The sequence below is a fragment of the Salvelinus namaycush genome, chromosome 11 (assembly GCF_016432855.1).
Source record: "Salvelinus namaycush isolate Seneca chromosome 11, SaNama_1.0, whole genome shotgun sequence".
Lineage (NCBI taxonomy): Eukaryota > Metazoa > Chordata > Actinopteri > Salmoniformes > Salmonidae > Salvelinus > Salvelinus namaycush.
Genome location: NC_052317.1, coordinates 32,907,420 through 32,924,015, shown reverse-complemented (window position 1 = coordinate 32,924,015; position 16,596 = coordinate 32,907,420). Strand labels below are relative to the sequence as shown.

At 44.1% G+C, this 16,596-nt stretch overlaps 1 protein-coding gene across 1 annotated transcript; it reads left to right on the top strand.

Moving 5' to 3' along the window:
* The first annotated feature begins 2,440 nt into the window (after positions 1-2,440).
* LOC120055617 lies at positions 2,441-4,568 on the top strand. The gene is made up of 3 exons (XM_039003503.1): positions 2,441-2,818; positions 2,934-3,014; positions 4,104-4,568. The coding sequence occupies exons 1-3, from the start codon at positions 2,462-2,464 to the stop codon at positions 4,476-4,478; spliced, it is 813 nt and encodes a 270-aa protein (XP_038859431.1). The 5' UTR covers positions 2,441-2,461; the 3' UTR covers positions 4,479-4,568.
* Positions 4,569-16,596: the final 12,028 nt, after the last annotated feature.

Sequence of the window (16,596 nt, the reverse complement as noted above, 5' to 3'; positions counted from 1 at the left end):
TTTTAGTAGGCTATTCCAGTTTGTAATGCTTAGATTTCTAATAGTTTTTGAAAGAGCTTATAATCATTTGTTTTTCTTATATTGTCATACATAATTGCTCTCTTTGCTGTCATGATGGTTTCAAATGAATTAAGTTATTTTTTGAAGAATTGTTTTTCTTGCCTTGAATATTCATAAGCTTTATGGTTTTAAGTCAATATTATCTCCAACTCTGCTTTTATGGATCATGTAACATTCACTAGTTCATTTTTTTCTTTTCTCCATGACTTTCGTGCAATTTTCACAAATATGTGGTACATTTTTACAACTCTAAGCAAACAAATCCAAACAGATTCTAAAAAGTTCTAAACTCAAGCACATGACTTGTGTATATTATTGAGGCTAATCATGTTGATTAGGGTGGTATTCTTTCACTTTTCATCTCTTTTGTCTATGCACTTTAATCAACCTGTAATGACAGTGTCACAATGTTCAAGACATTGCAGGCATTTCCACATCTAGCCTACTTTGCACAGCTTCCCAGCGAACCATGTCCACCTAAACTGTCGGAGTTGGCACCTACATAGTTTGTAAAGAGTGGTTAAGGTGTAGGCTATTGATGATTTATGATTGTTTTTTTGTTATTCAAGTAAGTACAACCAAAGACGCCTCAACCTCCTGTGGTATTAGAGAGACCCACCAGTGCTGGTATATGAGACAACTGTTCATTTGAATGTGGAGTCTGATGATGACAATGCCCCTGTACTGTCTGATGAGAGAGGAGGATGAGGAGGAAAGTTCGGATGAGTGGGTGCCGACTGATGAGGAAGATATTTCAAAGGATGGATGTTGCGTTGGACTCCAATTGCTGTGACGACAACCCCTGACAACGAACCACAGCACTCTCACAATAAATCACCTTCCCCACTCTGTCCAGAGCATGTTCATTAGGTTCAACAGGGGATCAAGCCTTACCGCTGCCTAGACTGTAGCAAGCGATGTGTTTCCAAGACCGCTCTCAAGCTTCACAGTAGAGTCCACCAGGAGAGCTATATGCACACATGTAAGTATTGCCTCAAGCAACTAAGGACCAAGCCATACAAACTGACCCACGAGGAAAGTCATCTGGGTGAGAAGAGTCCCTATCAGTGCCCTGGCTGCTTGAAGAGATTCAATTATATTAACATACGGAACAACCATCTTTGAAGCCACCGGTGCCCGAAGAGGTACATTTGTCATATCTGTGGAAATGAGTGGCATCAGTTTCATTATTTCCAGCGACACAGAATGGACCACACTAGTTAGCCACCTCAAGTCTCACATGCGCCTCCACACAGGGGAGCAACCCTTCAATTGTCAGCAGTGTGAGGGGGGGGGGGGGGGGGGTCAGGTGCTAAACTCTGGGACTGAGGAGGACAGACAGAAGGTAGGGAGTAAAAAGTTAAACTTTGGGAAGTAGGAGAGAGAATGGAGGGTGTCATGAGCTACAGTCTGGGACTAAGGATAATTAAAAGGGTGGAGGCTCTAGGCCTAAGGAACAGAGGGATGGTCAGGATTCAGGAACCAATCTCATGGCAAGAGAGAGAAATTGGATCCAAGAAAGAGGAGGAGCCATCTACACTAGACGTATAACCCCGAGGAGTAGGTGGAGGAGATGGAGGAAGAAAGCAACAGTGACCCAGACTTCAAACCAGCAGAGGAGGAGAAAGGGAGAAAAAGAAGGGCCACAAGATGAGGAAGTGGAAGGGGGAGTGTGAGACTGGACCTCAGAGAAGATGAATGTGTTCTGTAAGTGTTACTGAGTAGGCTGATACCCCATTTCATGGGTGTACAATCCATAGGCTAGGCTGTATGTACAGTGCAATATGAATGTCCAATACACACAATATACTGACTGGAAAAGTAATTTCCCACAATCAAAGTCCTGCAATAAGAATGAATACTTGTGTAAACTCTACATAGTTGTGCTCTCTGTGTGTTACTGACTAGGCTGATATCCCATTTCATGGGTGCACAATCCATAGGGTAGGCTGTACATTGCAATATAAATGTTCAATTCACATAGGTTGACTGGTGAGCTTAATGTTGCCCATTTCAGTGGTATCAGAGTCCTGCATTAAGAGTTAGACGCTAATATTTCTGTAAAATCTGTGTCACTGAGTAGGCTGATACCCCATTTCATGGGTGTACAAGCCATATGTTAGGGCAGTGCTTATAAGAATGCCCCCAATTCAAATACATCTACAGTGCGATTTCAACAGGTTTTTTTGTTGGTCACATGAACTAATAATTGCCTTTTGTTGAATTTATATAACAACATTCCAACATTGTTTAGCAGTATCTAGTCCATTGGGGCATGATTCCACCCTTTTTATCCGCTTGGATTAGTCTCAATAGTGGACTTTTAATTTGAAGGCGAACCGCCGACTCCATTATTGTTGCTCACAACACACTGGTGAAGGAAGTCTACCACCAATAAGAGATGGCGAGACAAAGTTGGTGTCCGGTCCCTGGTTGCGGTTTTTACAGAAAATCTAGGGCAACAGGTAATGCATTTCACCGTTATCCAGTGAAAGACCCGGAAAGATGCAAAAGATGGTTAATAGCTGTCAGACATATTAAATACGATGTCAAGACTCCAGTTGCCACACTGAATAGCCTACGTGTATGTAGCACGCACTTCAGGGAAGATGATTACCAGAGAGACTTTCAAGCCGAAATTATGGGGACTAAGAACAAACGAAGACTCAAAGATACCGCTGTGCCATCTATTTTTCCGTGGACTGGATCGGCAGTGCCAAAATACAGAGGAGCGTTCGAGAAGAGGAAACGCGCGGAGGTAGGCCTATTCATGGGAGCTGTCGTGCTTGTAGCTAGCAGTTGTTGTCTATCACTGTACTCCCATTGTGGCTCAAATGACTGTGCATGACAATATCCCTTTCGGTGTCTTCCAGGTTCTGGCCTCAATAGAAGGCCTCAATATGACTTCAAAGGTGAATCAACCAGCAACAACAGCAAGCTCCTCTGCCATATATGTGAGTTGAGGAAAGATATATCTACTGTGAATCGTTCCACATACTTTTTATTTTGCCAGTCCCTTTCCCAATACCTGCTGTAGCCTACAAACTAGCCATTGATCATGATTCTCAGGTCCATTACATTACACACGAGTCATTGGACGAAGGCGTCTTCTGTAAAGGGGAGTTTTGTTAAGATCTTAATCAGAAATTATTGGTCTGAACATTAACACGCAATGCTTGCGGTACGGTTTTAGAAACATAAAATTACCTCTTATTTCATATCAGCAAGGGGGGGGGGGGGGGGGGGGGGGACAGTTTAATTTGATACACACCTTTTTATAGGGCTAATTCGTGTTCTCACACGGCTGTATCACCATGTTACATCGTGTGTTCACGGAAGTTACAGGGACCACCTATGCCAAATAGCTGTCTAGCATGCTCCGAACACTAACAGAAGAAAGCCGCCATAAATGTGTTGTCACTGAAAAAGATGTTGGCTACAACTGTGATAAAGCAGTGTATATATAGTAAGTGCATATTTTAATTTATGAATGTAATGGGCTTTATGTTTCTAGAACGGTATCGCAATTGAGAATCGATTCAGGTTTAGATGGAGTTTTTGGCTGCCAGATCCAGTCTACCTTTGAAAATAACATATAAGGCCCTTGGACAATTTAAGGAGTAGCGGTAGGCAGTTTAAGAGTACATCTTGGGCTGCCTACAACCATGGACCATTTCCATTGACAACATTTGATTTCAGTCCAACTATAAGCATAAGTGGACTATCAACCTCAGGAACCATCTGTAGTTTTTTATTGTCCAAAGGCTTGTTCTGGTCTATTTATTCATAGTTCCGCTGCTGAGCAGATAGCTTCCATGTCATGATTATATTAACATCAGAAATACTTTTTGGATAATGGTCATAATAACGTTTTTACATGGTTTTTGAAAATGTGTGTCCATCCTTATCACGGATGAATATTTACAAACCGTGTTATCCCATTGTTCATTAGAGCAAGTCATTTGTCCCTGTTAAACTATCACAGAACATATTGATAATGGAATTAACACACAATAATAATGGTATTTGTTTTCCTTCCCAAGGCGGTGGGAGGGACAGTTTCCCAGGCTCGCCTGGACAGAGAACAGCTCCTAGACGACACTGGTTCCTTGACTGTGGAAATCACTGAGGAGTTGTTTGCCAGTGATCATGATAACAATGACGATGTGGCCACTGCACCTTATGAAGAGGAATATTTTCTGTCCTCAGAGGAGGAACCTGAGGAACCCAAGAAGAAGAGAAAAAACGAGAAGGATAGTTCAGATGAGTGGGAGCCATCTGATAAAGAAGATAGTGAAATAGTAATGGAATTTTCTTCTGATTCCTCTGAGGATTTGGAAACGGTTGGTTCCTCTGACCTAACAGAAGGGGCCAAAGCTGCTACTTCTCAGACAGAGAGGAAGACGGTAAGCTTGTAGTTTGGTGGTGCGATGAATGTGGAGCTGAGCCTGAAGTCACCTGCACCACACGGAGACATAAGATGCTGTACGCCTGTGCTCTGTGTGTGGGTGAGGGTGAACAGGCTGTTGGATTTGACCAATTCTACATGCGGTTCGATGACCTATCCAGCCTAAAAGTTCATGTGCAACTCGAACACAACACCAAAGTTTGTCAACGCGCACTCTGCCCAGACTGCGGCAGGTATCACTTCAAGAAAGACCACGTGTGTGCGCACAAGATCAAGAAGATCCCCTGCCTAGACTGTGGTAAGCTATTTACTTCCCAGACATCTCTCAAGCTTCACATTAGAGTCCACCAGGACAGCTTTGTGCATGCATGCAAATTCTGCCTCAAGAAATTCAAGACCAAGCCAGACAAACAGACACATGAGGAGAGCCATCCCCAAGAGAAGAGTCCCTATCAATGCCCTGACTGCTCGGAGAGATTCAGTACTTTTAAAAAACGGAACGGGCACCTTCAAAGCTGCCAAGGAGGTACATTTGTGATGTCTGTGGCCAAGAATTAAATGGGTTGAATGCACTCAATAGACACAAAATGGTACACACAGGGCAGAAGCCATACAAGTGCAAGGTGTGCCACATATCCTTCAACCAAGTTAGCCACCTTAAGTCCCACATGCGCCTCCACACAGGGGAGCGACCCTTCAACTGTCAACAGTGTGAGAAGTGCTTCAATCACAACGTCAGTCTAAAGAACCATGTCCACCGCCATCATGGTCCAGAGTCTCAGGAGCAGGGGGAGAGAGAGAGAAGAAGCTGAAGAGTCAGGAGCTAAACTCTGGAGCTGAGGAGAAAGAGCAGGGTGGATGCTCTAGTCCTAAAGAACGGGGAGAGGGTCAGGAACCAATCCATCAACCTGAGCAGGAGAGAGAGAAGAGGGAACCGAGGAACAAGAGCAGTCAACGCCTGACAACTGACCCTGAGGATTTAGTGGAGGAGGGGGTGAGGCAGATCAACAGCGACTCAGACTTCAACCCAACAGAGGAGAGGACCACAAGTAGAGGAAGAGGAAAGGGTAGGCCAAGAGGGAGACCGAGTACCAATGGGAAGAGGAATGTAGCTGTGGAAGATTTAGAGTGATCACCTCAGTGTCGTGTTCATTAGGGCACATCATAACAAAACATTTTAGAATGGAAAATGAAAATGAGTTTTTTAATTAAGTACAGATAGAACATTCCTGTTTCACTTTGTTTTGTAGCGTTTCACTCTGTTTCATGCTTACTGAACATGACCCAGAATGAACTCTAACATGAAGTATGGGGTCAATGAGTCTTTTAGATTTATGAGGCAGATGGTTGTTTCTGCTATACAGTTGTATGAAAACACTACTGTAAAGTCTACTTCATTGTTACTAATAGAAGGGATTCAAATCAAATGACACTATTGATATTTACAAAAACATTGTTTGTTACTGGGTTGAAAAAAAATGAAAAAAAATACATTTTATAGTCACCAAATATTTAGATTTTCTTCTACTTAAACTATGTTTGTGCTGCTGTTGAATTATGTAATACCACCTCTATTAAAGTCTTTAGTAGGCTATTCCAGTTTTTCTTATATTGTCATACATAACTGCTCTCTTTGCTCTCATGATGGTTTCAAATGAATGAAGTTCTTTTTTGAAAAATGGTCTGTTTCTTGCCATGAATATTCATACACTTTATGGTTTAAGTCAATATTATCTTCAACTCCGCTTATGGATCTTGTAACGTTCACAAGTTCTTAGGTTTTTTTTCTCTGTCACTTTGGTGCAATTTTCACAAATGGTACATTTTTACAACTCTTAATTAAGCACGAACATCCAAACGGATCATCAAAATTTCAAAACTCCAAGCACATTTTCGATTGACTGAGTAAAACAAACAAATTCACAAAGTCACTTGTTCAATGCACCAAATCACTTTACATTTGGATACATATTCAATCTAAGTATCTGCTTTTCAAAATGCAATATTCACTTTACTTTTGCTATGATCATCTTGTCATTTGTTAACAATATAATTAACTATCACTTAATCAAACTACTCAAAACAAATAACTACTAAACCAAGAGTATGTAGTGCCTAGTTAACCTATATAGTTTGATAACTGCTGAACACTGTAAAGTTCTATAATTATTCCTCATAAATGTATCAATTTGACACCAATGTCTGTTAGAAGGTAAAACCAAATCATTAATGGATGTGGCTGTAAATACTAGGTCATCATTTTCCATCAGCCAGTGTGTGTCAATAGGACAAAGTGGAAAGAGCCACTCTATGCTACCATTTGGAATTGTAGTGTAGTGTACAATGCACTGCTGAAATGCCTGGGTGGTATATAACAATATATTCCACTCATTATCTGACTTTCATTGATACACTGTAAGCTGTCAAGCAGAGAGATGGGCGATACTGTATCAGTTGACAAGTCACGTGGAAAAGGCAGTCTTATACAATGTTGCATTGGGCAGAAATGGCATACAACACTGTGCTACGTTTTTACAATAGTCAACTTCTTTACAATACTCCTATTTCTGATGATTTATCCTATGTACAGTACCAGTCAAAAGTTTTTCTTTATTTTTACAATTTTCTACATTGTTGAACAATATTGACGACATCAAAACTATGAAATAACACATATGGAATCATGTAGTAACTAAAAAAGTGTTAAACAAATCAAAATATATTTTAGATTCTTCAAAGTAGCCACCTTTTGCCTTGATGACAGCTTTGAGCACGCTTGGCATTCTCTCAACCAGCTTCACCTGGAGTGCTTTTCCAACAGTCTTGAAGGAGTTCCCACATATGCTGAGCACTTGTTGGCTGCTTTTCCTTCAATCTGTGGTCCAACTCATCCCAAATCATCTGGGGTGGCAGGTAGCCTAGTGGTTAGAGCATTGGACTAGTAACCGAAAGGTTGCAAGATTGAATCACTGAGCTGACAAGGTGAAAATCGGTCTTTCTGCCCCTGAACAAGGCAGTTAACCCACTGTTCCTAGGCCGTCATTGAAAATAAGAATTTCTTCTTAACTGACCTTCCTAGTTAAATAAAGGTACAAAATTGGGTTGAGGTCAGGTGATTGTGGAGGCCAGGTTATCTGATGCAGCACTCCATCACTCTCCTTCTTGCTCAAATAACCCTTACACAGCCTGGAGGTGTGTTGGGTCATTGTCCTGTTAAAAAACACCTGATAGTCCCACTAAGCCCAAATCAGATGGGATGACGTATCGCTGTGGTAGCCATGAATGTGCCTTGAATTCTAAATAAATCAGTGTCACCAGAAAAGCACCATCACACCTCCTCTTCCATGCTTCACGGTGGGAACCACACATGCAGAGATCATCCGTTCACCTACTCTGCGTCTTACAAAGACACAGCAGTTGAAACCAAAAATCTCATATTTGGACTCATCAGACCAAAGGACAGATTTCCACCGGTCTAATGTCCATTGCTCATGATTCTTGGCCCAAGCAAGTCTCTTCTTCTTATTGGTGTCCTTTAGTAGAGGTTTCTTTGCAGCAATTTGACCATGAAGGCGTGATTCACGCAGTCTCCTCTGAACAGTTGATGTTGAGATGTGTCTGTTACTTGAACTCTGTGAAGCATTTATTTGGGCTGCAAATATATCCTCTGCAGCAGAGGTAACTCTGGGTCTTCCTTTCCTGTGGCGGTCCTCATGAGAGCCAGTTTCATCATAACGCTTGATGGTATTTGCGACTGCACTTGATGAAACTTTCAAAGTTCTTGACATTTTCCAGATTGACTGACCTTCATGTCTTCAAGTAATGATGGACTGTTGTTTCTCTTTGCTTATTTGAGCTGTTCTTGCCATAATATGGAATTGGTCTTTTACCAAATAGGGCTGTCTTCTGTATACCACCCATACCTAGTCACAACACAACTGATTGGCTCAAATGCATTAAGAAGGAAAGAAATTCCACAAATAAACTTTTAACAAGGCACACCTGTTAATTGAAATGCTTGGTGATTCCTACATGAAGCTGCTTGTTAGAATGCCAAATGCAGTTCAAAATATCACAACTATCTGCAACAGTCAGAATTTTGCTCCCTCCTGAAAATAACACAGAATTAATCAATAAAATGTTTCTATAAAGCCCAGTTGTCAAATACCCTGCAAAAGCAGGCAGGCACCATCCAACCCAAACTTGCAAAACATCATCATCATCCAGTGCTGGAGAGTGGAGATGGCATTTTGGGCCCAGCAGGGGGCGCTGTAGCCGTGGAAGTACTGGACTGTAGTATGGGATCAGGATGCTGTTTTGTTACTTCAACCACTCATTTCCCCCCAGAATCATTGCTGAGGAGAGTGGAAGCAGAAATGTTATGGTATATTACCAGGGAAATGGAGGAGAAGGCAAAATGTACCCTCCATCTCGTCTACTCAGTGGGATACTGGAATGTTTGACATTGCAGTGACCTTGTTAGACGGATTGAAATTGACATGCAGGGGAATACAATTTTTACATTGATTTATATGGCTCAATTGAGCTTTTCTCATACCATTATATATATAAACATATGCAACTTAGCAGGCAGTTTTATCCAAAGTGAAGTATAGTTTAGTGAGTAGGCTACATACATTTGTTGTATGTGTAGCCTATGTGATCCCTGTTGGAATTGAACCATCTAGTGGTATGACATCTACCTTCTAACAGATCAGTGTTGAGGCAGCCCTGTTAGTTCCCTTATCATGTATATGTGATCATAATGCAACTGAAATACATTTCCACAATGCTCAAAGGGCTCACCAGACCCATCCTGTGTATAGCCTACCTGTTGTGAATAATGTTGGGGATGCTACTTTATCTTTGTGGAGGCTATATCTTTTGATGTGCAGCCTTGACCAACATGCATTCATTACATACAGCTGCTGCTGATGTTTTTTTAATGTTAAAACCGGATTAATTTTCTCCCCCGTTATTTTTTGTTATTCTTTCTGTCTCTGTGGACGGGCCCAGTGAGAGTGGATGATGTCAGAAATGAGGTTAAAACCTCTTTATTCCTCCGACCCGGTCGGGTAGCAGAAGCCTTTCACAGATAAGCGTCTCTGATGGTCTTTTTTCCTTCACTCTGTTCTGTGGTGCACATTATTCCTAAGTCTCTCTCTCTCTCTCTCTCTCTCTCTCTCTCTCTCTCTCTCTCTCTCTCTTTCTCTCTCTCTCTCTCTGTGTCTTTCACTCTCTCTCTCTCTCTCTCTCTCTCTCTCTGTGTGTGTCTTTCACTCTCTCTCACTCTCTCTCTCGCTCTCCCCTCTCTCTCTCTCTCTCTCTCTCTCTGTCTGTCTTTCACTCTCTCTCTCTCTCTCTCTCTCTCTCATTCTCTCTCTCTCTCTCTCGCTCTCCCCTCTCTCTCTCTCTCTCTCTGCCTCTTGCTCTCTCCCTTTCGCTCTCCCCTCTCTCTCTCTCTCCCTTTCGCTCTCCCCCCCCTCTCTCTCTATATCTCTCTCTCTCTCTCTGTCTTTCACTCTCTCTCTCTCTTTCACTCTCTCTGCCTCTCTCTCTTGTTCTCTTTCTCTCTTTCTATCTCGCTCACTTTCGTCCCAAAGATTATCTGCAAATGCACTGCCACAAAGCTACACTGCCACAAAGCTACACTGCCACAAAGCTACAATGCTCTTGACTCCAAGGCTGTTTTCATCTGAGGTTCTCCTCTGTCCGCTCAGTATTTCATGATACTTTACTGTAATAACTTCCCCGTTAAAAAACATTCCGTGGCTAGTTGTGTCTGTCGTGACTGTTTTCTGCTTGCAACAGCATTGTCCCAACACTTGAATAATTCTCTGAGTCTTTTCTTGGGTTTTGTATTTGGATATCGGGAATATTTTTGTGTCTGTGTGGGAGGATGTGTGTTGGCTACTGTTGTTTTTTAAAATGCCAATGTCAGGTCTCATTAGCTAGGAATGCTGATCCATCCTTTAAAGGAGGTTAAATGCTCATCTCAAGCCTAGAGGTGCTAACCTTCTCTCTTCCTCCCTCTATCTCTCCATCTCCTTCCTCCTCCCTCTTTGTTCCATCCCTTTCTCCATCTCACTTTTTATCTCCCCACCCCCTCTCCCTTCCTTTCTCCATCTCACTTCTTATCTCTCCATCCCCCTTCCTTTCTCCACCTCACTTCTTATTTCTCCATCCCCTCTCCTTTCCTTTCTCCATATCTCTTCTTATCTCTCCATCCCCCTCTCCCTTCCTTTCTCCATCTCACTTCTTATCTCTCCATCCCCCTGTCCCTTCCTTTCTCCATCTCTCTTCCCTCCTCTCACTCCTCTCTCTCGCCTACCTCTTTCCTCTCTCCCCCTCTCTCTTCCTCCCCTCCCTTTATCCCCCCTCTCTCCTTCTCTCTGGGTCTGGGAGTATATGAGCTCACCTGTGAGTGGAGAAAAGAGAGAAGAGAATCCCCTCAGTGAGACCTCTTGTGATTGGAGGAGGAGAATCCTTTCAGTGTTGGGCTTTCTTTCATTTGTGCGGGAAATTCTTTGATGTTACGTGGATACCATTTGAGACCACTGAATAAAATGAGGATTTGCAATTTATGTTCCAGATGAATTTTTTCCTCCCTCCCCTCCCCTAACCGTCTTTTGACTGTGTTATTGGAACGTTTCTTGTTTTCATCTCCAAACCACAGTTCTATTTTCTACTCAAACCAATTTTAGAATTCACATCTTGTGGTGCCCTTCACATTTGATCTGGTTCTGCAGTAAGTAAAAGCATCACAATAAACTTTATAGGCTATGTCAATTATATCCTCTTCATGCCTTGGCAACAATAGCCTTCTGATGGAGGCGTTTAGTGGTCCACTTAGCCACAGACCGATAAGACATTGGCAGCCACTTGAAATCAATTGAGCCGTGCCTTTACCCCTCTTTATAAGTCCTCACTGCTGCATCTCCAGCCAGCCCCTTCCCAGCCCCATGCATGGATGATTAGGTCAGGCCTGTAGAATGGACCAGCCAGTGAAATAGCAGAAGCTGGCGTTCCACATTTGAGCTGGAGATCGAGTATGGACAGCCTTCTCTTGACCAACTCAGTGGCCTTGTGGTTAGAGTGTCTGCCCTGACACCGGAAGGTTGGTAGCTCAAAACCCGGTTGAGTCACACTGCTTGGCACTCAGCATTAAGGGTATACTGTAAGTTGGGGTTAAGGCCCTGTGATAGACTAGTGTCCTGTTCAGGGTGGTGTACTGTACATCAAGCTGACTCACACTACAGCAGATAGACTAGTGTCCTGTTCAGGGTGGTGTACTGTACATCAAGCTGACTCACACTACAGCAGATAGACTAGTGTCCTGTTCAGGGTGGTGTACTGTACATCAAGCTGACTCACACTACAGCAGATAGACTAGTGTCCTGTTCAGGGCGGTGTACTGTACATCAAGCTGACTCACACTACAGGAGATAGACTAGTGTCCTGTTCAGGGCGGTGTACTGTACATCAAGCTGACTCACACTACAGCAGATAGACTAGTGTCCTGTTCAGGGCGGTGTACTGTACATCAAGCTGACTCACACTACAGCAGATAGACTAGTGTCCTGTTCAGGGCGGTGTACTGTACATCAAGCTGACTCACACTACAGCAGATAGACTAGTGTCCTGTTCAGGGCGGTGTACTGTACATCAAGCTGACTCACACTACAGCAGATAGACTAGTGTCCTGTTCAGGGCGGTGTACTGTACATCAAGCTGACTCACACTACAGGAGATAGACTAGTGTCCTGTTCAGGGCGGTGTACTGTACATCAAGCTGACTCACACTACAGCAGATAGACTAGTGTCCTGTTCAGGGCGGTGTACTGTACATCAAGCTGACTCACACTACAGGAGATAGACTAGTGTCCTGTTCAGGGCGGTGTACTGTACATCAAGCTGACTCACACTACAGCAGATAGACTAGTGTCCTGTTCAGGGCGGTGTACTGTACATCAAGCTGACTCACACTACAGGAGATAGACTAGTGTCCTGTTCAGGGCGGTGTACTGTACATCAAGCTGACTCACACTACAGCAGATAGACTAGTGTCCTGTTCAGGGCGGTGTACTGTACATCAAGCTGACTCACACTACAGCAGATAGACTAGTGTCCTGTTCAGGGCGGTGTACTGTACATCAAGCTGACTCACACTACAGGAGATAGACTAGTGTCCTGTTCAGGGCGGTGTACTGTACATCAAGCTGACTCACACTACAGGAGATAGACTAGTGTCCTGTTCAGGGCGGTGTACTGTACATCAAGCTGACTCACACTACAGGAGATAGACTAGTGTCCTGTTCAGGGCGGTGTACTGTACATCAAGCTGACTCACACTACAGGAGATAGACTAGTGTCCTGTTCAGGGCGGTGTACTGTACATCAAGCTGACTCACACTACAGGAGATAGACTAGTGTCCTGTTCAGGGCGGTGTACTGTACATCAAGCTGACTCACACTACAGCAGATAGACTAGTGTCCTGTTCAGGGCGGTGTACTGTACATCAAGCTGACTCACACTACAGGAGATAGACTAGTGTCCTGTTCAGGGCGGTGTACTGTACATCAAGCTGACTCACACTACAGCAGATAGACTAGTGTCCTGTTCAGGGCGGTGTACTGTACATCAAGCTGACTCACACTACAGCAGATAGACTAGTGTCCTGTTCAGGGCGGTGTACTGTACATCAAGCTGACTCACACTACAGGAGATAGACTAGTGTCCTGTTCAGGGCGGTGTACTGTACATCAAGCTGACTCACACTACAGGAGATAGACTAGTGTCCTGTTCAGGGCGGTGTACTGTACATCAAGCTGACTCACACTACAGGAGATAGACTAGTGTCCTGTTCAGGGCGGTGTACTGTACATCAAGCTGACTCACACTACAGGAGATAGACTAGTGTCCTGTTCAGGGCGGTGTACTGTACATCAAGCTGACTCACACTACAGGAGATAGACTAGTGTCCTGTTCAGGGCGGTGTACTGTACATCAAGCTGACTCACACTACAGGAGATAGACTAGTGTCCTGTTCAGGGCGGTGTACTGTACATCAAGCTGACTCACACTACAGGAGATAGACTAGTGTCCTGTTCAGGGCGGTGTACTGTACATCAAGCTGACTCACACTACAGCAGATAGACTAGTGTCCTGTTCAGGGCGGTGTACTGTACATCAAGCTGACTCACACTACAGGAGATAGACTAGTGTCCTGTTCAGGGCGGTGTACTGTACATCAAGCTGACTCACACTACAGCAGATAGACTAGTGTCCTGTTCAGGGCGGTGTACTGTACATCAAGCTGACTCACACTACAGCAGATAGACTAGTGTCCTGTTCAGGGCGGTGTACTGTACATCAAGCTGACTCACACTACAGGAGATAGACTAGTGTCCTGTTCAGGGCGGTGTACTGTACATCAAGCTGACTCACACTACAGGAGATAGACTAGTGTCCTGTTCAGGGCGGTGTACTGTACATCAAGCTGACTCACACTACAGGAGATAGACTAGTGTCCTGTTCAGGGCGGTGTACTGTACATCAAGCTGACTCACACTACAGGAGATAGACTAGTGTCCTGTTCAGGGCGGTGTACTGTACATCAAGCTGACTCACACTACAGGAGATAGACTAGTGTCCTGTTCAGGGCGGTGTACTCTTCTCGAGGGAGCCTATCTCTATCTACTCAATGTTTCATGGCTTTATTTCCTCCGCAGCCCTTCTGTCATCTGAGGTTTTCTGCTCTCTCTGACAGGGCAGGCAGGAAGTGTGTGTGTGATCATTGCTTGCTCATATACACGCAGACCTGAGGTGTGACGCGAGCGATAATGGTGTGTACACACACACTCACCATCCCAGGATAGTCATTTCTACAGACAATATAGACTCACACACACACGCTCACACACGCTCACACACACACACACGCTCACACACGCTCACACACACACACACGCTCACACACGCTCACACACACAATGTAAGGCAACATTGTTGCCCACGTGCACCGCACACACACATGGCTGAGACATGATGTTGACTAATCACAGCGCACACACACTCCAGCCTAAGTCATCATAAGCACAGTACACACACTTCCTCCCAGAGCTTTAGCCAGCTGATAGCCATCTCTGTGTTTTTAGATGACCAGTGATGACTGATAATCTACGAGCTCTCTGACAAACTAGCTTACCACCTAAACATGTCCAACAAGAACACAGATTTTCGCTTCGATGTGCCCTACTGAACATATTCCTGATGTTAATCCACGACGAACTGAGTATAAACAAACATGCAAAGAAGCTTCCGATGGTTTCTGAAGTGCCTTAGCCCCAAATATATTGCTCCAGAGACCTGTGCAAGGTAGAATGGCTATGAGAGTGACAATGACTGTACCTCACATCTAACTAGTGAGTGAGTTGACCTCGTATTATGTTTGTCTCTATGGTTACCACCCCTGGGTACCTTCAGATGAAGATGTGACGTTGATGCGGATGTTGGTGGTGGTTTGCCCTTCGGCCCCTCTCCTCTGTGCGTGTCAGCCCCAGAACCCTCATCACGCTACCCCAGACCTCTGTCACTTACCCCGCGGACTCGCCAGCCAGCCAGGTGAGAAAAGCACGCAACAGGAATAAAAATTACTATGACCTATTTTTGTCTGTGTGTGTGTGTGTGTGTGTGTGTGTGTGTGTGTGTGTGTGTGTGTGTGTGTGTGTGTGTGTGTGTGTGTGTGTGTGTGTGTGTGTGTGTGTGTGTGTGTGTGTGTGTTCGGTCCCTGGAGCAAGGTTGTTTGGTTATAATGGATTTTCGTTATTTCCTCTCTATATGCTGTGTTTTCAACAAAGACCTTTCACACCGACGAGCAGATTTGTCTGTATATTTTAAAAAGCAGCAGTACAGCAGCGTCCTGTTGGGTTGTTGGTCACTGCCCTGACAGGACAGAGAATTCAGGGCTGACATCAGGTGTGCACTTGAGATTGTTAGGCTCTTGTTAAGTTAGCTCTCTGAGACTGGACTGTCTCTCTGGACGCCTATGGGGGATTGAATGCTATATGACAGTCATTCCCCACCTTTTTCTGTTACTGTATTACCAACTGAATTTTGCTCTGCCTGGAGTAGCCCTGAAGTACCCCCTCATGTACATTTTACCAGTAGGCCTATGGTCTCATGAGTCTTCTCAAGTAACCCTTGTGGATAGTCCAAGTACAGAGGTCCTAGAACCCCTGGTTGGGAACCACTGCTACATGACAAGGCTGTTAATGACACACCAAATTAAAGGGCACATTCCAGGTTGTCGTCATTGCAGTCGTGATGCCCAATCTGTCTGATCTCACAACACCTAGAGAAGTGTTCAACATCTCGGCAACCACATTAATATGAAATAGAAGATATCTTCTTCTGAGACAACCTGGAACACCACCAAAGAAGACGCAAAGACGTCAAAGAGTATTTCTCTGTAGCATTTCAATGTTGCCGCCATGACCTCCTGCTGTTATTTATATTTCTCCTCAACCTCGAAACACACAACAGTTTAATTACAATAATTAATTGGCATACAGTCAATTAACGAACTTGGCAGAGAGAGATGCAGAGATAGAGAGAGAGTAGCATTCAGGAGCATGCAACTTGGAGTCTAAAAATACCTTAATTGATATGTATCTGGAGTAAATCAAAGAGTACATGCCAAAAATGTACATTTTCAAAGGGATGTGCTTTCACATTCTCTCTCTCTCTCTCTCTCTCTCTCTCTCTCTCTCTCTCTCTCTCTCTCTCTCTCTGTCTCTCTCTGTCTCTCTCTCTCTCTCTCTCTCTCTCTCTCTCTCTCTCTCTCTCTCTCTCTCTCTCTCTCTCTCTCTCTCTCTCTCTCTCTCTCTCTCTCTCTCTCTCTCTCTCTCTCTCTCTCTCTCTCTCTCTCTCTCTCAGCACTCAACTCATACATAGTGAAATGGAGGGTGATGATTTAGTTGGAGGCTATGGCATGTTTAAAGGTGACCAGGGGAAAAAAAGACCCCCCCCCCCCCCCCCGCATGTCCTTCTTATTTGTTACTTTGCCCCGGGAGTGGGAGGGTCTGGAGGAAAGGAAGTGAGAGGGTTTCCAGGGGGTGGGAGGGTC